The 26,362-nt window shown below is 45.0% G+C and overlaps 1 protein-coding gene across 1 annotated transcript; it reads right to left on the reverse strand.

Annotated features, from left to right (window-relative positions):
• Positions 1-3,770: 3,770 nt before the first annotated feature.
• LOC135078578 (calpain-11-like) lies at positions 3,771-8,797 on the reverse strand. Its single transcript, XM_063973108.1, is given in 14 exon segments — positions 3,771-4,387; positions 4,481-4,536; positions 4,673-4,766; positions 4,844-4,951; positions 4,997-5,128; positions 5,131-5,256; positions 5,334-5,406; positions 5,477-5,656; positions 5,721-5,898; positions 5,974-6,146; positions 7,301-7,657; positions 7,724-7,864; positions 8,600-8,734; positions 8,775-8,797. Coding segments are annotated over 14 exon segments (1,803 nt in total). The 3' UTR covers positions 3,771-4,360.
• Between the last annotated feature and the right edge of the window lie 17,565 nt (positions 8,798-26,362).

Genomic DNA, 26,362 nt, shown 5'->3' on the forward strand with positions numbered 1-26,362 from the left:
ATAACGATATCGAGGCAGCCAAAATTAGTGAATGCACCTTAGTGTATCTGTTACGGAATTCGCAAAGTATTGATACTGAGGTGAGCAAAATTATCACATGAGACACACACAAAAAAACTTATTTTCTACAAAAAACACACGGCAACATAAAAAATCTAGATAACCGTAACCAATGGATTTGGACAAAATGCACATTTTAATCACAAACCAGTAAAAAAATGGTCAAAAGACCTTTTTTATATGAAGTTTTCACAGATTTGATTTTCGATTCGATCAAAAAGTGCAACTTGTCTAGGGGGCAGTATCTAATTTTAAATTTCAATCAACAACAAAAATAAAAAACGAAATATAATAAAAATAAACAAAAATACAGAAACATAACTTATACATTTTTCACACAAAAGCATTCTAAAATTACCTGCAATATTATTCATGTTTTTGTCACATGATTTTTAAGTAATTTGCTATTCCCACATACTTAACAGATCCTAGAAACATTGTCAACAGTTTAATGATTATTTGTTTAGAAATGAATGTTTAATGAAGATAAAATACTGAATACAGTAATTAAATAATTTCTACTATTAGATAAAAATAAACATTAGTATAATTTGAAATAATTAAGAAAATAAAAATACAGTGCTGATATATTTGTTACCTGGAACAAACTTATGAGGCCTCTCTTGTAGTTGAGGACGTCCTCCAGCTCCTCGGGGTCCAGGTAGGCATTCTGGACGACCCCGCTCTTCCAGTGAACATAAAATGATGTGTCTTTGTATGAGTCCCACACAGAGCTGAATGCCCGGAAGTTGGCGTTAATATGTTTGCCGCGCAGGTGAAGTTGAGGTGAAATCAACTGTAGGGAAATAAATAAATACAATATTCAATTTTAGTCTGTCTATCAACCTAATATGAGAAAATTACTAAGAAACTACTTGATGGACAAACTTGATTGAGACAGTAAAGCACGTGTCAAAAACTTTTTGTTACAAAGTTAAAAACTTAGTTTTTAATACATCTTATTTATCAACAACGGAGCGTTAAAAATATCTTGATTAAAGTTAAAAAAATACAGCCAAGAACGTTTGTTTGTGAAAACAGGGCGCTATGGAGCAACCCCAAGAACTTCTTTAGGTCAGAGGGTAGGGTATACAAGGCAAATGACTTTTGTTTTAATTAAATTGATAAAACATAAAGTTGGATGCTCACATTAAATTTCAACAGGAACTCTGAGTGGGAGTCTGCCCAGAGCGGCTCCACGACGAGCCGCGCCAGCAGCTTGAAGCCCACCTCGCGCTCCTGGCGCCCGGCGTCGTTCAGCGTCACCGAGGACTCCACGTCGTAGGCGGCCGGCGACTCGAACAGCTTCACTTCGCTGTAATCGTGTCGCGACACCGACGACGACGCCACCCATTTCAAACACGACACTAATATTAATCCTAAGAGTCTCATGTTTCTTTTTTCACAAAGTTTATTTTCATCAGACTAAATAAAAAAGTTATACTGAGTTACACTCATGACTCGTGAACTCAACAGAACAAGAGTTGTTGCACACTGACTGACAGTAGTGACAGTTAGTTAATTAATTACCTCCCCCCCCCTGCCCCCCTTATGTAAACGTCAAAAACTTTTTGACAGTCAGCTGTCCACATACGCAAAGCTTTTTGCAGATGGTGCCAGCGAAGCGACGAGCAAGACCACAGATTTTTCAGATCCACAGAAAAAAAAGAGATGGTGGTAAAATTTTCGCTGCTTGGCAGTGCTGGGATTTATTTATTTGAAAATTTGGTCAAGCCCTTTGCTATGTAATATTATAATGAAGAATGTTCACTAATTTTGTTTATTAGCTTTCTGTATTCTCTGTTAAAAATAAAAAATACACGTGAAAGAATTATTTCGATACGTCAATTAGTTTCCAAGATATTGAATTTTAAAAGTGCGGGCGGCGGCCGGCCCGCCATTTTATGCGCGTGACGTCATATTACAACGACTGGCTCATATTTGTATGGGTGGAATCTTGCAAACTGAATTAAGACCCACTTCCAGGCAACCGATTAAGCTGAAATTTCGCAAACACATGTGATTTGGATGACCATGCAATATTATGATGACATGGAGCTGATCTGATGATGGACCTGGAAGGTGGCCATAGGAACTCTATAATAAAACGACTTAAATGCATCGAGTTTGGGCTCGTTCGTTTTGTATTGATGAGTATTTTAATTCTATATAGTAATCGGGGTCTAATGATGGAGCTGGAAGGTAATTCGCAATAAAACGACACAAATGCATCAAGTTTGGGTTTGGTTCAATTTTAATTTCTGTGATGGGTCTGGGTGTTAATATGTATAATAAGTTTGTATTTACAAAAAAAAAATGTATTTAAGTATGTTTATATCCGTTTTCTAGTGAGCGGACGCTGTGAATGTACGTCACACGGGGTCACGTGACCGTCGGCGGGACTCAATATTTAAGCGAACTTTGAATGCCTATAAAATCATAACTACTGGGTATTTTTGAATGAAATAAAAACTAATGTATTTGTAAATGTAAAAGCTTAACTGTAACATAGGTTTCAAGTGATTTTGCATACCTAGTAACATTCTCAATTAATGATTTCTACTGATCGCCATCACGCACGCCACACGCGGGCTCGCGTTGGTTTGGCCGAACCTTTAGGCAAAGATTTCTTACTAATTCGTATTCAACTCGGAGTTTTTTTTTATTACTATAAATTCACTATGTTAATTCCTTAGATTAATACGGGTTAATTCCCATTGCGTTTTATCAATATACTGTGGTTTTATCCTTTTGTATACCAATATCTCAAGTGGGGGAGACGGAGACGTTTATAAATGAAATTCCCAGTTGCTCCTTCGAATGGAGGCACCCGGTGCCAACTGGGACATTATTTTTTTACAAATTCCCAGTTGCCCTGTAGGGGTAATGATGGTGGGGGGCAACTAAGAATAACCGGTACGAATTTCATCACGGACGCGAGAACGGAATTACCCCGCGTTCCTCACCCCCTGTGTGCGTGCGTATTCCACGCATTACAATTAATACCTACTTGTATGAAAACTCATTTAGCTAGTAGGCTTTTAAAACCACTTTTACACGTCCCAGTATTAACCCTACTACTGCTAGCCCTACCACTGCTTCAGGACAATAAATTGGGCCAGTGCTGAGAAGCAACGCAAGAAACTCAAGTCACTATGAAAAGAACATTTGCGGATATCACGCATGCGTGTCAATCCCGCGTCCGTGATGAAAATCCGCACGTTATATTAAAACACCCTTACTGATGTATATCATTGCAACTTTGTTTGTTACCCACCATTTCGTTTTCATGCATGATTGCTGCCCACACTGCTAGACCTTTTTTCCTCCTCGCTGTCCGCCAATGGGGGATAAATAAATATTATTGATGAGGGCAACAGGAATGGACGGAAGGTAGTAATAGTCAATGACAAAATAAATATAACAAAACGACCATGGTAAACTTTTGTAATGTAATAGAATAGATTCATTAAGCAAAATTAATATTATTTATTGTATCCTTATATGCTTTGCTATCTTATAAACCATTGGGGATATTTGGTAGTTTTTCATAGCCACCACAATGACATAGTGTTCATGACGTCGTGATCACTATCTTAGGCATTGACCGCTTGCTGACTACAACAAGGTTATGTGCAAGGTTAGCCCAGTGCAAAACTTGTGGGTAGGTATTAATATTTTAATCTTTAAATATTTTATCTGTTTTTAAATAAGTAATAATGTAACACATCAAAAATGACTTTATTTCATTTATGATAAATTAGCACCGAAATAAAAAGTTTTGGATATCAATTACATATTTAGATACCAATACACAACGAAGTTGTAATATATTAATAATTATATTTATTGGACCACAAATTATAATGTAGAATAGTAATAACTGTATTATTATGAAGTAATAACAAATATAACGAGACGAGTCATTACGACAAACAATGAAACAAGTATAAGTACTGATAACATTATATCACATCACATTGCAATATCTTAATAATAAAAAATATAAATAAGAAAAGAACTCTTTTTTAAATACAAATATAAATACGGTTTTGTACTGCAAACTCCAGGTGTTTTGGAATGAAGAGAATCTTTGGTTACTGCACATAAAACGTTTTATGACTACTTAACACAACATTAATAAATACTGAGCGAGAACACGGACCTCGTCACGCCACACAGTGACTGCGACTGTCGCGCCACATGCAAATAAAATCATACAAACAGACAACGGGTCAACAACTCATTAACAACAGTAATATACAGCTATCAACAACGGCCGAAGGTTCTTGATTTAACGTCACGAGTAGATGGTCATCAGTATCATCTGCAAAACACACGGAAAGTTGAGAATATTATAACAATTGATATAAAATACAATTCATAAAATTATTGCAAACGCAACACCCGCAGCACTGACCTCTTCCAACGAGAGAGGATTGGACTTCATCTTTGTGTCGAGGGCACGATATCGTTCTGCAAACAAACAAGTGAAATGTTTCTGAACGAAGCCGTCCGCACTTCGCCGACATAAGTTTACTACACCGTACGGTTAACATGAAAAGAAAAGAATCATTTTATCGGTATATTTTCAACGAAACGGGCATCATACCGTGCGCGAGGTGGAGCCTGGCGAGCGCGATCACGTAGGCCTCGGCCGTCAGCCGCGTGCCGCGCGCGAACCGCAGCACCAGGCACTCCAGCACCTGCGCACAAACCGACCTCAGCTGCGGCCTCGACCACACGCGACCCTCGCCTCGCCTCCACCGCCACCGCCACGCACCTTGTTGGACGCCGTCACGCCGGCGGCCCACAGCAGCGCGCGCAGGCGGTAGGCCGAGCACGCGGCGCGCGCACACGCGCCCGGCGCGCCCGCCAGCACGAAGGCCTGCTTCCAGCACGCCAGCAGCGCCAGCAGCGGGCCCAGCTCGCGCGCGCGCACGCGGCCGCTCATGCGCGCGTCGCGCAGCGCCACCAGCGCGCGGCACAGCTCCAGCGACGGCCGCGCCAGCAGGCACCAGCGCCACACGCGCCGCAGCGCCGCGCGCAGCCCCGCCGCGTCCACCTGCACGACACACGCACGCGTCACACGTCACCCGTCACCCGTCACCCACGGCCCGCCGGGTGCTCGACGTCGCTCACCTCATCGATCTCGTGTTTGCCGAGCATTTTCACGACGGAGGCTCTGACGTCCGCCTGCAACAAAAATGCGCGGATCACTTTGAGTTCACTGGGTACCGGCCGTCCGCGTGGACTTCCGTCTCGTCACTCACGGGTATCAGCTGGCCGTCGTCGTAGAACTCGGAGGAGATGTCGCGCACGATGACGTTGTCCTCGTTGACTTCCCTGCAACACGAGCGGAGCGTGAATGGGCGGGTGGGGCGGGAAGGCAGGGCGGGGGCGGGCGAGCACGCACCAGACGTCGGTGTGGTCGTCGGTGAGGATGCGCAGCAGGAAGGCGGCGTCTGTGTGCGCGCGGCGCGTGTGCGGCACCAGCAGGTAGTGGCCGGGCGGCAGCGTGAAGAACGTGGCCACCTCGCGCGCGCGGCACTCGTGCGTCACGTCCAGCGCGCGCTGCGACAGACAAGCGGTCAGTCTCGCGCGTCATCCCCGGCGGCGGCGGCGCGGGCACTCAGCCACTCACCAGCGCGTGCAGCTGCGCCAGCGGGCGGCGCGGCGCGGCGGCGGGCAGCTCGTACACGGCGAAGCCGATGGCGTGCAGGCGGGCGCGCGCGCGCGGCTCGTAGGCCTGCGTCACCGACACCACCACGTGGCACTTGCCGCCGGCGCCGCCGCGCCCCACGCCCACGTGGAACTGCGGGTTGGTGCCCGTGGTCTCTGCAACACGCGCGCGTCGGTGAGCTGGGAGCCGGGCTGGCGGACCGGCGGGGCGAGGCGGGGAGCGAGGCTCACCGGTGCAGGAGGGCGGGCCGCCGGCGTTGTACCCGGCGCGCCAGCGGCGGCGCGCGAGCACGGCGCGCCAGGGCCGGCGCGCGTGCAGGGCGCGCTCGCGCAGCCAGTCGTCGGGCCCCACGTGCACCAGCTCCAGCGTGCTGAAGGCGCCCGCGAACTCCGCGAACGACATCCTGCGCACACGAGCTCACTGTTACGCCGCTGCCGACATATCGATGCGTCCTACTTTTGTTTATTTATTTATTCAAGACGATGAACGATTAAATCCAGCCAAAAACCAGCATTAAATCATACATAGCGTCGTAACCGCAGTAGGCCTATCTAGAATCAAAAACTTGTTTATGTAGATGACACGATTATCGAACGGCAACTTAACGATTTATTTTCGCGGTCGATCGAGGAAAACATGTGCTGCGTTAAATGTGTAACGTTAAATGATTTGCATAATAATTAGTGATCATGAATGAAATCACGTCGGATGACTGGCGATGGGAGCGCGGGCGCGGGCGCGGCGTGGGAACCGGCGCGGGCGAGCCGGCGGCGACGCGCTGTTGACGCGGAGCGCTTGCGCAACATATCCTTTATTACCACCCGAAGTAGTTCTCGGGGAAGCATAAACAAGCGTTGTTTTGATTTCTCGATTGCCGTATAATATTTAAAGTGATATTTCAATTAGTTCGACGAACGGAACTCAGAAGTGAAATGACGGAAATGTGCTATTACTTTTTTTTAGTAGGGAAAGTGATAAATCTCTCATTAGTCGGTTTTAACAAAGTTTTTGAACTGTATATTTCTTTTATAAAAAAATAAGTCGGGTTTTCCTTCCTGACGCTATAACTCCAGAACGCACGAACCGATTTCCACGGTTTTGCATTCGTTGGAAAGGTCTCGGGCTCCGTGAGCTTTATAGCAAAGAAAATTCAGGAAAAATTTAAAGGGGATAAAACGGGATCCACGCGTATGAAGTCGCGGACGGCTGCTAGTTTCTTTTATAATTAGAAACATTATGTAATAAGTTTCTTAACATCCAATGAAAGTATGAAGTCACCTGAGGTGGAATTATTGTGTAAAGCAATCGTAATCATTTGATAATTCATAACGTACGATAAAGTCAGTTAAACAAAGCGTTCGACAGAATAATCGTACGTTACGAACTGTCAAATGATAACGATTGCTTTACACAATTCGTACTTTACAAATTTCGTAAACCGCAACTTCATCAATAGTTTAGCAGCTGACGTCGCAAGACTTCGAGTCGAAGTCGACGAGACGTATCGTTTAAGCCAGAATCGGGAAACGACAATAGAAAAAATATCACGGGGCTCACCAGAACTCGCCGGGCGCCGCGCGCTCCTGCAGCAGCTCGCGGTCGCGCTCGGGCAGCGCGCGCCAGTCCGCGGCCCGCGCGCCCGCCGCGCCCTCGCCGGCGCCCAGCGCGCGCAGCCGCACCAGCGCGCCCGCCTCGCCCTCGGCGCCGCGCACGCGCGCCAGCCCCGTCACCAGGCACGCGCGCGCGCCCGCCGCCAGCAGCAGCGTGGAGCGCGGCACGGCCGAGTGCAGCACGCGCAGCGTCAGCGCGCGCGCCTGCCGCGCCAGCACGAAGCTCTGCACCACGCCGCCCGACAGGTCCTGCAGCGCGCGCGCCGGGCAGCCGCCGCGCAGCGCCGCGTACGACCCGTACAGCCTGCGGGGGGCGACAGTGAGATACCTCGTCGGGCACGCGCGAGCGTCGCGTCGACGCGGGACTCACTTGGCGTAGGCCTTCTCGAGCAGCGGCAGCGTGAAGTCGCCGGGCAGCGCGCCGCGGCTGTAGAGCGCGCGGCCGGCGCGCGTGGGCAGGCGGTCGTCCACCACCACCTCGCGCCACGACCCGAACACCCAGAACTGGAACCTGCGCACGAGCGGTGTTTATGTGGTGGAACTTATGTGCGCATTGTGTGTGGTGTTTGACGAAAATGATATCCTACTTCACGCTGCATCTGGTATACATACGAGAGCGAGCTGACACTTAACCCTTTCCAAAATCATTAATTATTTTAAGTAGGTACTCGCTGTAAATGAGAAAGATATATGTTTTGACAGTTGACATTAAGAGTCGAATGTCTGAACTATACCAACATAAAACATTAGGTAATCCCCTATAAAACAAACACCGACTCAACGATCGCGACCGTTTTACGGCTCATTGAATTGACGTGACGGGCGCTCAACCGCTCGCAGGCACTCAGCTGACACGCCACTCACGCTCTTCGTTCACAGTATTGCAACGAGCGATAAATATCTGTCAAAGCATAAATACGCCAAACGCATATTGAGAAAACATAAGTCTGCGCGAGGCTGCAGCGTCGTGCGGGCCGCGGCGAGGCTGACCTTAATTTTCCTATTGTTCCGACGAAACGAAATTACCCGCAGCCTCGAGCCGCGCGCGTGAAACATCGTGCGGGCCGACATCGCGCCGACTGTGATCTATATGCATGTATGACATTTCGCTTTCGTCAGAACGGACGTGTTTCTCGCGAAGCATTTGCAACTCTCATAAAACTCTCGCAACTACAAAGAAACGAGTTATTATTTACATGAAATATGAATAATTTCGATAAACAAGGAAACGAAGCTCTATGGAAACCTGAAGGCGCCGGTGTAGCGGCGGCGGAAGGAGTGCGGCGGCGCCACGCGGGCCAGCAGGCGCGGCGTCCGCGCCAGCGCCGCGCTCGCCGCGCACACGCTCGCGTCGCCCAGCTCGCCCACCGTCACGGTCCATCTGCGGAGGACCACAGCCACGCATGGAGTTCATGATACACATACAATCTTTGGGTCGGCCCATTAAAAAAAATTCGTTAGTATAGCAGATAAATAAAGTCAATCAAGTTTATTCCCGTTTTCACAATATAGGGCTAGATGGGATTCGTTACACGGATTGTGAGGAGGTGCGGCGGACCCACCTGGCGGCGAGCTCGTGGTCGGGCTCCAGCAGCTCGTCGTCGTCGTCGGCGGCGGGGTCGGCGGGGTCGGCGGCGGCGGGCGCGCGCTCGGAGCCGGCGTCGCTGCCCACCGCCGCCTCGTGCAGGAACGTCGGCCGCGCGCACAGCTCCTGCGCAGACAATACCTTCAGCCACTGATTGCTTTCCAAATGGTTCGTGATACTGGCCATCTGCAAACTTTCCATCGACCCAAAATTGGGGTACTGTTAGTTTGTATACATACGCATCGGTGTGCCAGACTGTGGCATCGTAATCCCTGAGTGGATTTTGATCGAGTCGTGACTTGTGAAAGGTGGTGACTTTTAATCAGCGAATATTTAAGAAGCCGCAGCGTCGCTTCTCCCAGCAGCGGTTTGAAGGTCCGAGAGTGATTATATTTTACATACTTTGTTATAAAACTACATTAGGTAGGTTATTTATTTGCCGTATTTCATTCTATAGCGAGCCACAATATTTCTCCTCCAACAAACCAAAATCTACACTTATCGGACGGAGCCGCGAGCACACAAACATGCGATTTGAATACAATGTGAATACCTAACTACCGCGCACGCCTGAATTTGCATGTATTTGTTGAAATCCATTCCAAGATATCGTTATGAATTATGAATTACTGATACGGGCAATGTGAATAGTATTAGCATCGCGCAGGCGCTGGCGCCGGTCCAGCGAGTGCGGTCGCTCGAGCCTCCCGCGAGCGCTCAGCAGCCGCGAGCAGCTCGGGGAAACCTCCGCCCGTCGAGCGAGCGCTGCGGCCGCGCGGGGCGGTATGCTCCCAACAGGATGCACTCTCTCCTTGTTTAAATGTTTTGCCAGAAAGCGCGTGCATTCGCAATATACTCGCGCCTATCCGGGGTCGACAAATTGTTTGCATGTGTCAATTAGAAAGTTTATTACGACGATACGATATGACAAAACATGCATTCGTGATCGATTACCGATTTACACATGAATATACACGTCAGTCAGTGCAAGTGTATGACTATTACGCTAGTCGTGTCTAGTTTTTGCCGTCGCGACTCTACTTGCGGTTGCGGCACGCGGTCGCGCGCGTTCCTAGTACGAGCGAATCGACTTCACCTACTTGTAAATGCAAGATTATCAAGCGACATTACCGTAGCAAAGCACATCATGACTCGATGCCAGCCATGAGTTTAAGTTGCAGAGAAAGTTTACGCTGGCGCAAAATTTTAATATCATTAAGATGGCCTTAGAAAACCGGACGCACGCGCTAAAAGCTCGCGTCGAATGTTCCTGTACTAAAATAACGTATCGCCCACTTAGTGAATCGGCGTTCATCAGAATACACAATAGTGATATGATGTATTCGAATGGAATTACAAAGAGTGTTGGCAGCAAAGGAGCATGATTGCCAGCACGGTTCCGCGAATGGTCCCGCGCTTAGTATGCGCGGCGCGGCGGCCCCGCTGCGCCAAACAAGGGCAAATGCTGACCACTTTCAGGGACTAATCAAATCAAAAATATTTTATTTGTAACAAATAGACCATCATGTAATATTAAGTAGGTATATTTTTGACTTTTTCACTTCGTATCTATTTTAATTAATTATGTACTAACGTCTATCCAATAAAAGAGCATCAGTCAGTATGACGTAAGTAAGTACTATGATATGATGTAACATATACTTTACAACAAAACATGTATGTTTATATTCTTTTGTCCATCCATACCCATAGTACAAGCTTCGTGTAGTTTGGGTATGGACGCAGTGTAGAATGTCCAAGGCTATTATTTTCTTAGTTTTTTTCTCCATACTTATATAAGTCTGGGTAGTAACTATTATTATTAGCACTTTCAGCGAATACGATATCGAATTCTAAACCGAAACAAAAGCCTTAACTCGAAATCGTTTTATTTGAAAATAATGTTAGAAAGAAAGAAAGGTTCAAACTTAATTTGTAAATACATCTATAGTTGATGATATGTTTTTAATTCAGGACAATTATGTGTGTTACGTGTGCGTGTGGCGGACTGGCGCGATGGCGGGGTGCCGACGAGGCAGCCATACTAATGGCCAGCGCATAAATTCAACGCGGCGAGCGCTGCGCAGCAATCACTTATCAAACGATAATTTAGTTAATCAATTTCTGCTCCACCCATAAATCGAAAGTACTACGCATAAATTGCGTACAGCTAGACCGGTTCCACTTCCTGAATTTTACGAGAAGTTCAAAGTAGCGGTTAATACGATGCGAGTTGTCATAAAACGAAACGACAAAAAACAGTGCACTGACACGATTTTACTCGCAATTTGTTGTTTTTCGTGTAAAAGGGTTATTACAACCTTTAGTACCTAATGTTATTGGCTAGTACGCGCGGGCATTGCAGTTGCAGAGCGTGCGGTTGATGACGCGCGGGTCGTCCGCGTCGAGGGTGGCCCCGCGCGCGCGTTGATGTCTTTCTCACCGCGCGCCACCACTTCACTTCTGTTAGATTCACTTTTATTTTATTAACTAATTTATTACTGTGTTTCATAATTTTATTATTGTTATGATCATCAATTTGTCACGCGTGGAATTGGTTTCGTTGTATTAATTCCTACCTCGACCAAATATGACTGTATGATGGTACTTTCATAAAACTGTGTTATAGCTGTAAAAGCTGTACCTACATAGTTGTAGAGTGCGTATTCTGCGTATGGCGCGCAGTCGACGGTCAGTGCGTGCCGCGCCGCGCTCGAATGACCGTTCATTGGGATATACGAGTAGGTATAATAATTACTAATAAAGTAGAAAGGGATGTAATTATATCTGATATAATTGAATCTCTTTCGTCACACAGTCGCGGCTGCGCGCGCGGCTGGCTTCGGGCGCGGTGTGTCGGAGGCACAACTAGACCGGAAGAAATGCGCGATCGAGTTTCGTGAAGATGCACATTCGTCGTAGATAACAGTAATAAGGTGATTCGGAGTTCGTTAAATGGAGTGAACAAACTTCATAACATTTCCATGAATGCCATATTTACGTTTTCATTGTTATAATTAAACTAGCTGACCCGGCGAACTTCGTACCGCCTTAGCGTAGAGATTTTCTTTATATTTTTTTCCGTAAAAACCTTGTACAGAGTATTAGAAAACTACAAAAAAAAATCAGCCAAATCGGTCAAGCCGTTTTCATGTTATGTCGTGACAACGGAAAACGGGTTTCATTTTTATATATATAGATTTTACACAGTAGTTATTTACACAATAATAAAATCACGTCAAATTTATTAATAAAATGTAGTAAAGTAATGGCGCGTGGTCCCGGCGGGACTTCGCCCTCGTAAGTGGCGTCGCGGCGCGCCGTCATCGTCGCCGCTTCCTGACTCCGAGAACTTATATAAAGCCGAACGGTATTTGTAACGGTCTGTGTGAGTCCGATTCTCTAGCGTTCGTCAAATTATGTAGACAGTAATAAATCTTAACACGTCAGTCTGCAGGTCTCGTTGTCAAGTGCAGTTAGCGACTTGTTGCAGCATTGCTGCGACGTTGCCGTTACGGGTCCGTGGCCGAGTCCCCCAGTTTTCGACGCACCCGTGGTCGACGCCCCCGGTCAGTTAAATTCGATTTGAAGCAATTTTTAATCAAATGTACAGTCAGGCACAAAAATGTTTATAAACGAATAAATATTTATTAGGCCAGTAGAATTAAACACAAAAATGAATCTAATGAAATGAAAATAAATCCTACAAAAGTTTTTTGTTTCTTACTACTGCTGGTTTTGGGTTAAAATTTTGCTCCCAGATTGCATAAATAGCGTCAAACATGCATAGTTTAGTATAATAATTAGCTTGTGAAACTTTTTTCGTTGACTGTACTTAGTGCAAAAGCCGAAAAAAATATGAAATTAAATTTATTTAAATCGGGGGCGTCCACCACGGGTGCGTCAAATACTGGGGGACTCGGCCACGGACCCATGTCAGCAGAATGCGGTACACTTTTTAAGTATAAAAAAATGTTTAAAAGATTGTTTTCGGAATCAGAAATATTTTGTTATGGATTATATTTTCATGCAAGTCATAATACGAGTATGCTATATTCATTGCAATAAAATGTTAATGCATGCATTCCGCGTGTCTTCAAAAGCAACTTCATCGGCGCTGACGTGCAAATTACGAGTCGGAGCTCGGCGCGGGCGCGGGCGGTCCCGTTGCGCGCCGCTCCGCCCCCGACTGATTGATAATAAGGCCGAGTGGCGCACGCGCATGCACCACACTTAGCGCATACAATGCCCACCGCTGGATATGACTCGGTAATACCTGCGCCCTGCACGCCGCTCAATGCACTATTGAACTCGCGAAGTCGCGACACCGTTTGACCAGTGATGAGGCGCTCGAAATAAAATATTATTGGCGATGGTACGGGTCCAACATTATTCCAAAACTATGCAACAAAACCAGTGTTGTACCTATTTAGTTATATAATTTTCTTTTTGAAGATCGCGAGCCACAAAGTGGCTAATAACATTAGTGGCGAGCATTCATGACGCGACACGAACTATTCAGTACCAGTAATACTTTACACATCTGCATGTTTTACAATGTGACATTATATGGATTATCACAAGGCTTTCTTTTTGCATTGTGTTCTCCAAATAGTGTGAGAACTGCTACAACACTTGCCGTGTTTTAATAAAAGCATCTTAGGTCAGTGTCTTGAACTCTCTATTTAATTACCAAATGTTGTATTCTTTAGATCGACAACGGTCCCGAGGTGCTCTCTAAGAAGTGTACTGCCGTGAAAGTGTGCTCTTTCTGCAATACTGGGAACTATTGCGATAAAGACGTGCGCCGGCGCGGAAGAAACTCTTTTAACAGTTGTTTCTAAATACCACATGAATTCTTGTGCGAAACCATACCTAATCTTCAACGCGCGTTTCTCTAGACTTTATGTATGTATAGTGCCTGAATAGTCAGCAGTCGAGCTGCAAACTGGCAACAAGCATCCGAGTCCAGTATCTAGATCATTAGAGTCCGGTCGGGTGGTTCAGGTCAGGTCTCGAATAGGACACCAGATTGTATTCTACATATTTATTACGCAAGGATTCGTTAAGCGCTCCGACCGAATCATGTCAGACGTATGTCGCTCGACACTTGGGTTGGTCTCAAGTACAAGTAATGCAGCACTCACATGCGGTCGCAGCCACAGCACGCCGGCCGCGCGGCGCTTGTCGCCCACGGCGCGCCACGACGCCGGGAACTCGGGGTCCTCCCACAGCGCCTCCGCGCCGCCCGCGCCCGCGCCCCAGCACCTGCGGGCACGCGGCTCGTGAGTCCCGACCGCACTCTGTCCGAGAGCCGCTCCCAGCTGGCTACCCCGGCCGGGCTGGGATGCGCGCCGTGATAACATTTTATCGATGATTTTAGACGACAAAATGTAAAATCAATAAAATGGCGCGATAAACATTTATCACAGCGCGCATCCTCGGTTTACAGGAGCTACAGGTCAATCAGGTGACGTGACTATACTGCGTGACGGGGATCAACAACCAACATAAACAATAGAATTTAAACCAAAAAAGTAGGTACCTCACAAAAGAAAATAACAACTAAAACTAATCAACAGGGTACAGGCACCAAAATGGCATCCGCTCAGTATAAGCCGTGACGACAGAGAGCGCGACACGACCACTGGCATTTTATCCTCTAAACGCCAACGCTGGAAAGATGGATGGAGATACAAAATTATCCATATGTCCTTTCCCACGGTGAGCATTTCTGTGAGCATTGGATGTAAATATCAGCAGGCGATTGTGTCGTTGTCAACGACTAGCATTGTAGGAGCACTCCCTTGCGCGAGGTCGCTGCTGCGGTCATCGCCCGCGGCCCGCGCGGCACAGGCGGCGCTCCACCGGCGTCGCCGCAAAAACTGCCGCCCGCGCCGCCGCCGCCGGTAACGATCGCTAATTAGACGAGTGATTGATCTACCGTGACGGGCCGGGCCTTCCGTACCGTTGACCTCCCGAAGGTGCACTCTCATCTTATTGGATCATGATTCAGCAAAACCTGTCGTCGAGGGTGTGATATATCTTAGGACATGTCCGAAGTTTAGGTCAATGCATCTCGACCGTCTTATTTATTACTACAATACAACATTTGAAAAGGAAAGAAAAGCAAGCTTACCTGGAGAGTGTGGAGTGGTCATCCCGGCGGGCGTTTCCGTTGACGCCGTCTGCGGACAAGCATTTTATCTTAATGACAGTTATGGGAAGCGACCAGAGGTAATGCAGGTTAAGTCATTCGTCCTAACTGGCAATCAAAGCCATGATTTGAAAAACCATATTATAGTATCAGTTTTAATTTTTTCGTTTTTTCCATACTAATGAGGAACCCCAGAAAAGAAGTGAAAACAGCGGGAAACCGATGACAACGGACCGGAGCCGGAGCGAAGCCACCCGCGGCCGCGACGAATGTTTGCGCTTTGTTCGGAAGGCGGCGACATTGGCGGTGACTGGACTGCGTGGCCTCCGAGGCCGCGAGCCGAGCCCTGAGTCAGGCGCACGGCCGGCAGCAGTGCATACGCGACGAGTTTCAACAAAGCTGTTCACAGATTAGAGAAAATGTTTCTCTAGCTCTAGGCTAGGTAAAACCACCAGGTAAAACTAGATAACCGACCAGCAGAACTAAAAGTATACCTACATGTGCTAGTCTTAGCCATTTAGACGTCCAGTAAGTATGTACTATTATTTCATTACTATATGTAGAGTGGTGGTCGATGGGGATTGAACTAACGACCATCGAATTCTGGGCACCAATTGTATTATTTATTGAAAATACATATTATGTACATCGACAACATAAATATTATTTTTACTCGTATGTGTTCCGAGGTCGTTTCACAATAGTATTGAATGCGTATTTACACGTATTATGCGATGTTCCAAAACAAGGTCGCTGTGACACCCGCGCCCGGGCCTGTCTGCCACATGGATAAACATTTTACTACCTACTTGTTTGGAGTAATTAATGTCGTATAGAACCTCGTCAACTCGTATAGTATGCTTGCTTATCTAACTTCATTTGATTTTTAGGCTAGTTGAATATTTTTGCGTAGATTTTTCCGATTTGCTAAATGTTACTAGAGAAAATCAACTTGGCTGGCCAAGATAGAAAATGCAAAACGCATATCTTTATCTTGCAAATTCATTGACCATTTGAAGAAGCAATTATTATAAGGGTTATTTTAAAAGGGCTGTTATTCTCTTATGCTTGCGAGAATTGAGAATGTTACTAGGTATGCAAAATCACTTGAAACCTATGTTACAGTTAGGCTTTTACATTTACAAATACATTAGTTTTTATTTCATTCAAAAATACCCAGTAGTTATGATTTTATAGGCATTCAAAGTTCGCTTAAATATTGAGTGCCGCCGACGGTCACGTGACCCCGCGTGACGTACATTCACAGTGTCCGCTCACTAGAAAACGGATATAAACATACTTAAATACATTTTTTTTTGTAAATACAAACTTATTATACATATTAACACCCAGACCCATCACAGAAATTAAAATTGAACCAAACCCAAACTTGATGCGATTGTGTCGTTTTATTGCGAATTACCTTCCAGCTCCATCATTAGACCCTGATTACTATATAGAATTAAAGTACTCATCAATACAAAACGAACGAACCCAAACTCGATGGATTTAAGTCGTTTTATTATAGAGTTCCTATGGCCACCTTCCAGCTCCATCATCAGATCAGCTCCATGTCATCATAATATTGCATGGTCATCCAAATCACATGTGTTTGCGAAATTTCAGCTTAATCGGTTGCCTGGAAGTGGGTCTTAATTCAGCTTGCAAGATTCCACCCATACAAATATGAGCCAGTCACTGTAATATGACGTCACACGCATAAAATGGCGGGCCGGCCGCCGCCCGCACTTTTAAAATTCAATATCTTGGAAACTAATTGACGTATCGAAATAATTCTTTCACGTGTATTTTTCATTTTTAACAGAGAATACAGAAAGCTAAAAAACAAAATTAGTGAACATTCTTCATTTCAACTCATTATCAAGGGCAACTGTAGTGCGGTGGCACCCCTATGACCGTGAGTCTGTGAACCGCGCGCGCAAGAACATGACTTCTTGACATCCATTTGCAGTTAACTTGAAAACCATTTTAGCTGTTACATTATTTTTTTTAACATTAGCAGTTAGTTGTCCTTGAGTCATTTCATAAAATCAATGAACAAATCAATAAGTAAATGGCCTTTTTCCAGCAGTGGACATAATTCGGTTGAAACGAACGAAATGGCTATTAAAATTTGAATAAGTTTTTATTTAGCATTATAAATCTTATATTAAACATAAATCGTTCGGACTGCGTTTACTTAATTTTATTACTTTGTTGAAGATTCAGATAAGGGTGGCTGCACTTGTCGAGCGGACAAGTTGCGCTCGCCCACGCCCGCGCCGCGCTAATTAGTCGCCCGGCGGCTGCCACAATGGGCGACGTCAATGCAAGTCGGATCGTTCGCACGATAACCGAGCCGCAAGGAGCAGCGTGTCGTCTAGAATAGCCGCGCATAAAACGAGGTGCAATGGCAGAATCAGTCAGGTGGGAAGGCTGGCAATTATCACGAGAATATACGACGTCGACGGGCGCAGGAGGCCCGCGGCAACGGTACGCGCGACGCGCCGGAATGCGCGCGGCGCGGGGCCATAACGCACACCACTTACATACTTTTACGGCAAACATTATCGTTTGGAATGGGTACACGGCGCCAGCACCTTTAAAATACTTTCTGGCTTAGCAAATTACACAAAAACGTAGTTTTCTACTTTTATTAAATTCAGTAGGTAATAAATAGTAATACGGAAAAAAGATGCAGTAGTCATACTTAATCATAACACACAGTGATATAGGGCTTTTACCTCAGTCAGTAACCCTAAATCTGATGAGGTGACCTTAGGGGTCTAGTGGCTGTAGTGCAAACGCAACGGCGGAGCTGATTCGCGCTCCGGGCACTTTCACTGCGAGCGCCGAGTGCTCCATATCGCTCAAACGAACAAAGCCTCCGTGGACCGTGGGAACAGAGAATGGAAGGAGCCATTACCGGCCGCCGTCTAATGTGTGTTAATAGGCTTTTGAATCTCGACTGTAGCTACTCCACGTCGCACTCCACTGCTCGAGTGCTCCGCAGTTCGCATTGCCAAACTAAATTAAAAAAAGATGCAGTGCCGTATTGCTGAACAAATTGTCCCGTTCCATTTTTTATGCAAGCCAAAACAATTAATGCTGGCAATAACATTAAAGAAACTACATTACATCCCTGTTCAACGTCCAATATTCTCGTGTAAAGAAGACTACTACGCGGTTAAATTAGAAGTAAATCGTAAAATTAACGAAAGAGTTTGATGAAGTCATCTCATCACATTAGCTCAAGCAGATTAGATACCAAGTCCCGGGCGAGATACGGCGCGCGTGAGTATAGAGTCGATTCACGCAGCGTTTACGGGCAGATAGGAATGCCAATTTAATCAACAGACAATAAAGTATTTGTAAATATTAATGTACCTACTATTCACACACAGATGTTTTTAAACAATACTAATTTATATATCGAAATATAGGTCATCATCTTTCAAAATAAGGTCGGCCGCGCATATCACAAGTCTGTAAGGACGGCAAGAGAGCGTTAAAACTATTGGTCCTTTTAGATGTTATTATCAGATTACTAATATTATAATACTAGCTTTCCGCCCGCGGCTTCGCCCGCGTGGAATTTTGTCTGTCACAGAAAAACTTTATCGCGCGCGTCCCTGTTTCAAAAACCGGGATAAAAACTATCCTATGTTCTTTCCCGGGACTCAAACTATCTCTATGCCAAATTTCATCAAAATCGGTTGCGAGGTTTAAGCGGGAAAGCGTAACAGACAGACAGACAGACAGACAGACAGAGTTACTTTCGCATTTATAATATTATATATAGTTGGGATAGTTGGGATGGAATACAAAAAACATACAGGTCAAACTGAGGAGAATAAAGGAAAACCTCCAACTTCAGGCCATTATCCCATCAAACCCTAAGCGCATGAGACAATTAGTATCTATTTTCGCGTAACAATTGATATAATCGATTTTGTCTCGATTCACGGGACTCGAGGGGAATAGGATCATTTGGCAGCAGCAGCTTATTGAAACGAATAAGATAGCAAAAATACTCACTGGCATGGCCGTTGGCGTGCCCGTTCGCGTTGTTGAGGAGCGTGTGGGGCGGCCGCGCGTGGGGTCCGTACGGCGCGGGCGCGGAAGCGGAGGCGGGCGCGGGCGCGGGCGAGCGGCCGCGCGTGCGCATGAACTTCCTCATGGTGCGCGCGCGCGGCCCCGCCGCTCAGCATCGCGCGCCACCTGCGGCACACGCACCCAACACCTGCACTACCCGTGACGTGATACATCGTGCCGTCCACGAACACGCGCCCCACCATTCTTCCGCTAATGTTTGAGAGTTATCGGTACACGCTAAATTATCCATGAGTGCACACGCACACTACAATAATGAAGCTCGGATTGCTCGGATCAATCTCCTCGTACCCTGCGCTTCCCTCGACCAAAAAGTGGTGGTTGGTGGAGCGCGTCTTCGGTACTGGATGGCACGATCTATCTACGTAGTTTCGCGTCTATCTGTCACCGTCGCTCACGCTGTCACCTCGCTGAAGGATGGCGACGTTCGAAACTTCGGACAACGTTTTTGGGAGGAGCCCCGCAGCAGTCTGCCCCTGCTCAGCGGTGAAGCGAAGCCAGCCCGGTACCGAAGGATAGTTCGACGACTTCCTTGAAATGGCAAGGATATGAATCGCAAATCTTTGAGACAAGGTAACACATAGGTACTCTAATATCTCTTCGGTACCATAACGAAATGCTTTCTTCTTCGATGTTGACCATGGGCACCGATTAACTGGCGATCGAGCTCGAATAGAGCGGCTTAGCGGGACAGCAGGCACAAGTAAGTAGGTAGCTAAAACGAATCCCTCGTATTGTTTTCTGGGTGAGATTCCATAATGTTTGATGGCTACTTATAATAAATCGTTACTTAATTTAGTTACTAAGTACCTATAGTGCATTCGCGTTAAAAAAAGAGTTTGTCTAAGTTAAGCAACGCCGTTTGACAAATTAGGTCAAAGTAAAGTAAAATTAGAAAGCCGTGTTCACATTGGCCAGTTGAAATAAACATGGTTCAGACGATTTTGCATTTAAATGATAATGGTTCGATTTTCTACCAGTGTATAAATAAAATAAGCCGTAATTGCTGATTCATCAATCTTCCTAACTTGAATGAAGGATAAGATTGTTAAATATAAGTAATACCTAGGTATGTACATAAAGAGCACTAGGCAGGTAGGTAGGTCCGTTGTTTAGCATTCTCAAACGATACTTGTGTGTTTCGTTCGTGTTTACTTCAATTTGTCTACACAAAATTACAACTGATTGAAGGCGAAGAAAAACTCAGTTGATGATTTGTTGTTTAATACTTTATCATTAATCTATCTATACCCAATAATGGTTTATTCCACTTTGTTCGCCTGGGTGAAATGGTTCCGATGTGAAATGAAGACACTAAAAAATCTACTTTGTTCACCCAGGTGATATCACCCAGATGAACAAAGTGGAATAAACCCTAATAATAATAATTGTACTATTTAGCAGAATATCTGAAACACTGACGTCAAATAAGTATCAGGTAGCTTCAACACCGCTTTTTAATGATAAATTAATGCAGGTAAGCAGTTAAGCACGCTGTGCAATCAATTTTTTACTTGTACAGTGCGATAGAAACATGGTACTATTTCAGTACTATTCTTCAATTCACATTTCCGTTTGATAATATTACCTATTGTTTCATATAAACATGCATAACGTATGTTTTTTGTTCCTTAAAAAGTATAAGTAGCCTATATTTTCTTCCGTAGTGTAAAGTTTTCCATTTCATGACTCCAGCCGGTCCTAACTTTTTTTTCTCAGATCTTCGGTAAATCATGGAAAGAACACTTTATTACATCGCACGATGGAATTATCTATCTATTAAGTAAACATAATCCATCTTCTTTTCCAATCCCTTTTTAGAGGTATTATCCCAATGCAGCAATCTTTTTTTCATTACACGTATAGCTCTTTTTATACTGGATTAAAGTTGGAGCTAGTTGGCAGTATATACCGCATAATACTAACGGGTTAACAATTACCGCGGTTACCGACAAGCACGGCGGCAAAGATGTAGGTAAGCGAGTGCACTCGACCTTGGTGATGTTACCGAGAACACTCGTCGGCGACACCGCCGAGGGCAGTCACCGCCGACTCCCGTGACATAACGTTACGAGTGACCTGCCTGCTCTGCAGAACCAACTTATTTTTGCACAGATTCATCCAGCGTTACATTCTCGAGGGAATCTCACAACTAATAACGTCATTGTACGCAAATTAATACCTACGTACAAGTGAACTTTTTGCAGTAGACGTATAAACCATAGACCAGCGCCGGCGGCGATGACGATCCGGATCAAAATCCCAACACTTATTGCACTGAGTTACCGGAAGATGCGTGGACGCCGCGGGGGCGGGGGGCGGGCACTCGCGACACGTGCGCTGCGGGCGGCGGGCGCGCCTCGACTGCCGCCGCCGCCGCCGCCGCGCCGGCCCGCACGCCCCACAGTAGTTTGATTTTAAAAATAGGTGGACATACGATCGAAAGTCATAATTTCATCGAAACAAAAATTGTTTTGGATAGCATTTTGAATGCTGATCAACATTTGTTATTATGCATTTTTCGTAAAAACGAGCCTTTCATGCTTAAAAAAAATAAGACAAAAAAATTTGTATGGAGAAAAATCGTTTTTATTTTTTTTCTGGCCACTGTTGCAAACTGTAGCGGTCAAACCTTATGTAGTCGTAAGTACCTATGGTGCCTAATATTACTACATAAAAATTTTATGCGGGCACGCGCGGCGAAGCGAGTAATGGACATGCAAAATTTTAAATATTTTTATTTATGGATTATTGATTTTAATGCACTTAAAGTAATTATTAATAGGAAAATAGACTTAGTCTAACTAGGTACAGCCCCCTATTACCTCATTTCACACTAAAACCTTTAAAACTAGAACCTAAGTTTTTAGGTATTAGGTAGCCTAAGTCGATTATTGACATTATAATATTCACTACTGGTCTACTGGTTATGGTGTAAGGTGGATTAGGTAGATATGTACCCTTTTACCTAGGTATATACCTACTTCTAGGCACGTATAATACCGACAGACATGATTAAAAAAAGTCTTCAAGCAAAAACCCTTGACTTCAATGGTCATGAAAGATTTTTTTACTTTCTAGAGTAGTCCTGAATAGATCCTTAAATCATTTTGACTGTCATAATCGATTACAGTAGGTAGCGGGATAGTTTCAATTTTGATATAACTGTAATTTCCAGTTTTCTGATAAGTTATATACTTATACTTTCGCAAAAAGTGATTCTTTTTTTTGGCTCCTTTAAAGAGTTGTAAGTTCCTTTTCCTTCGTCTATTAAAAAAGATAACGTACATAACACCTTCATCTAGTAGCCTCAAACATATTAAGGTTTGAAATATAACACATTTATCCAAGCATCGAACAGAGAAAAATCTGAAATCCGACATTTATCACCTTCTTCCATTCATGTCTTCAATTATTATCTTCGTTCGAAAAACAATCAAAAAATATATTTTAACCTATTCACTTATCTTGAACAGAGTGTTCAAAATAATCTAAGTCACTCACATACTTTTTCCGAAAGAATCCAATAGGCAGTTAGCCAGTACACCAAAATGTTATCACATTATCTGCACCATGTATCAGCAGTTTGTGTACGTTAGCTGGCATATAAAACTATAGGTAGAGGTGAACATAATGGATCTGCAATAATGTGTGGCTATACGGCTCGGCAACGTGGCCTCTCAATATAGGCCTTATAAATAAGCTCAAAATTGCACAGCGTGCTATGGAGAGGGCTATGCTCGGTGTTTCTTTACGAGATCGAATCAGAAATGAGGAGGAGATCCGTAAACGAACTAAAGTCGCTGACATAGCCCAACAGATTAGCAAGCTAAAGTGGCAATGGGCAGGGCACATAGTACGCAGAACTAACGGCCGATGGGTCAGCAAGGTTCTGGAGTGGAGGCCACGTACCGGAAAGCGCAGCGTAAGACGTCCACCCACATGGTGACTGACGACCTCATACAGCAGGAAGGCGCTGGATGCAGGTCGCCACCAACCGGCCATTGTAGAAATGATGATGGATGATGAATAATGTGTGGAACAGGGTTGCGAGTATTCCCATTTATGCTAGAATTATTCGACTAACTTTAATAGAGAGTGATAAAAATGTATTGTTTACTATAATCGTTCAACCCGTACTGAACCCACTACCTACTGTAATCGATTATGACAGTCAAAATGATATAAAGATCTATTCAGGGCTACTTTAGAAAGTAAAAATATATTTCATAACCACTGAAGTCAAGGGTTCTTGCTTGAAGACTTTTTTTAATCATGTCTGTCGGTATTATACGTGCCAAGAAGTAGGTATATACCTTGGTAAAAGGGTACATATCTACCTAATCCACCTTACACCATAACCAGTAGACCAGTAGTGAATATTATAATGTCAATAATCGACTTAGGCTACCTAGTACCTAAAAACGTAGGTTCTAGTTTGAAAGGTTTTAGTGTGAAATGAGGTAATAGGGGGCTGTACCTAGCTAGACTAAGTCTATTTTCCTATAAATAATTACTTTAAGTGCATTAAAATCAATAATCCATAAATAAAAATATTTAAAATTTTGCATGTCCATTACTCGCTTCGCCGCGCGTGCCCGCATAAAATTTTTATGTAGTAATATTAGGCACCATAGGTACTTACGACTACATAAGGTTTGACCGCTACAGTTTGCAACAGTGGCCAGAAAAAAAATAAAAACGATTTTTCTCCATACAAATTTTTTTGTCATATTTTTTTTAAGCATGAAAGGCTCGTTTTTACGAAAAATGCATAATAACAAATGTTGATCAGCATTCAAAATGCTATCCAAAACAATTTTTGTTTCGGTGAAATTATGATTTTCGATCGTATGTCCACCTATTTTTAAAATCAAACTACTGTGCGCCCTGCCGCGGCCGGCACGAGGCACTGATACACACTTACATACTGATTATCTCATTTACATTCCCCATAATTAAACGCCGACATGAACTCGTCAAAAATCCCTCATCAAAAACTGATAATTTACAAAACAATACCATCCCGGCAGTTTTATTAACAGTTACAACGACTTCGGCGTCTAATTTATTACGGTGTATGTTGGTGTTTGGTATGGGAAACGTTAGCTTACGTTCAAACGACGTATTTACCAAGTCTGCTACTATTTCAAAGTTTGCGCAAGATGTTACCTGCTTTAATAAATAAATAGTCAATTGCTCTACTTACTTGACTTTTCACTTTGAAACGGTCCATCAAATGGTATCACTAAGGTTACAGAATAAACTGGATCTATTCGAAAATTCAACGGCGAAACATGTATGGAAAAGGGCGCCAGTAATTGCCTCTATTGGATCGGTCACGGATATTGTTACCGCTGTAGGCAGTAGATACTACTGATCCCAATTCGCCAATGACGATCAGGGGAAAGCTCCAGAGACCCCCAGTCATTCGCTTCGGAGGTGCGTCGATCCGTTCAGTAAACGTCGCAACCGTGCTCGGCGTGGCAATCGACAGCAGTCTCCTGTTCTCGATGCATGCGCAAGGGATCGTAGATCGCGCGGCCAAATGCTTCGGGAAGATGTCGCGTGTGTCGGCGTCTTCCTGGGGCATTCGTTACCCAGGCCTTCGCATTTTGTACCAGGGCACTTTTGTTGCAACCCTTGCGTATGCAGCGGCATGCTGGTACGAGCGCCTCTCGGTGCAGTCCATGCGCACCACTATTCTCCGGGGGCAGCGGCCTGCACTGGTGCTACTGACCAAAGCTTATCGGTCGGTCAGCACAGCCGCGCTCCCGGTGCTTGCTGGCGTATTACCCGCGGACTTGGAGGTTTCCCGCGCTGGCATGACGGACGTGGCCCGCAGGGACACGCCCAGGGACGCGATGGGCAGACGGAAACTTGAAATTTTGGAGTCGGTGCTGGATACTTGGCAGACCAGATGGGAGGGGGAGACGAAGGGTAGCGAGCTCTTCCAATTCTTCCCCGACGTGGCTGGGAGACTCGGCATGCGCTGGGTCGTACCAGATTATGTTACTTCCCAGATACTTACGGGGCATGGGTGCTTTAACAAGCGCCTGTGCGATATGCGTCTCCGGAACGCCGCGGAATGCGAATGTGGGGAACGTGAAGAGGACAGGCACCACGTCTTGTGGTCCTGCCCTTTGTACGAAGACTTACGCCAAGCTCTGCTTCAGGGAATCGTGCTCGAGAGACCCGGACCTGCCTGGTACTCCGATCTCGTCTCTTCGGAGGCGAACTTCGCCCGGCTGCGCGAATTTGCGTACGGCTGGCATAGGAGGAGGACCGCTAGCGCTGCACGGCACCAGATGGTGTCATCCGTGGAGTGAACGTCAGGCCCCAGAAGGGGGAGAACTGTATTATAGGGACAAGGACGTAGATAAATAACTTGTAGGGAGTTAAGAAGTGTGGCGCGGTGGAGTGCAATCTGCCCTAGGCAGCCGCAATTCCGCGCACACCTCCCGCGATTCGGCCAGTATAACCGCAAGGTTGGTATGGCCATGGGTGGTGGTGGGTTGATCCCAGTTCGCGTTAAGCCGGGTCTCCAGCACGTGTTTTGCCCTACTCAAACATCAAAAACATCTCAACATTCAATAAAATTGCCTACAAAAAAGTTTAATGTTGACATGCTTTTTGTTGATTGTGTGTGTAGGGCAAAACACAACCTGGAGACTGGGCTTTACTCAAAACCAACTAATAAAAATAACAAAAACTAACAAAAATATTAGATGAAGCCATGGGAAAAAATCAATTAAAAAGTAGATAATACATTACATACTTCTAAAATATGTATGTTAAATACGTAAATAATTAGATACATAAATAGATATTCCTTCTCAGAACTGACACTGCAACCCTGGACATGTGGAGAACAACGCCTAACTTGCGATGCGATGCCATACTCCCTGCAGTGTTCCGGCGGCGCCGCTTTCTCAGACCGGCGCGGAGCCCATTCTTCTGCGCTCTCACAAATAAAACAATCGACTAGGAAATATTCTCGTAACTATTTATTCATTTGGCTACATTTGACTCGTAATACTAGACACTGAGAATTATTGTTCTAATTCAACTAGGCTACTTAATAATTAACAATAGAAAAATATTATACATACAGAGATAGGTACTATAATCACAATATTTAAAATATAATTAAA

This window comes from Ostrinia nubilalis, chromosome 15, assembly GCF_963855985.1.
Source record: "Ostrinia nubilalis chromosome 15, ilOstNubi1.1, whole genome shotgun sequence".
In the NCBI taxonomy this organism is placed as follows: Eukaryota; Metazoa; Arthropoda; class Insecta; order Lepidoptera; family Crambidae; genus Ostrinia; species Ostrinia nubilalis.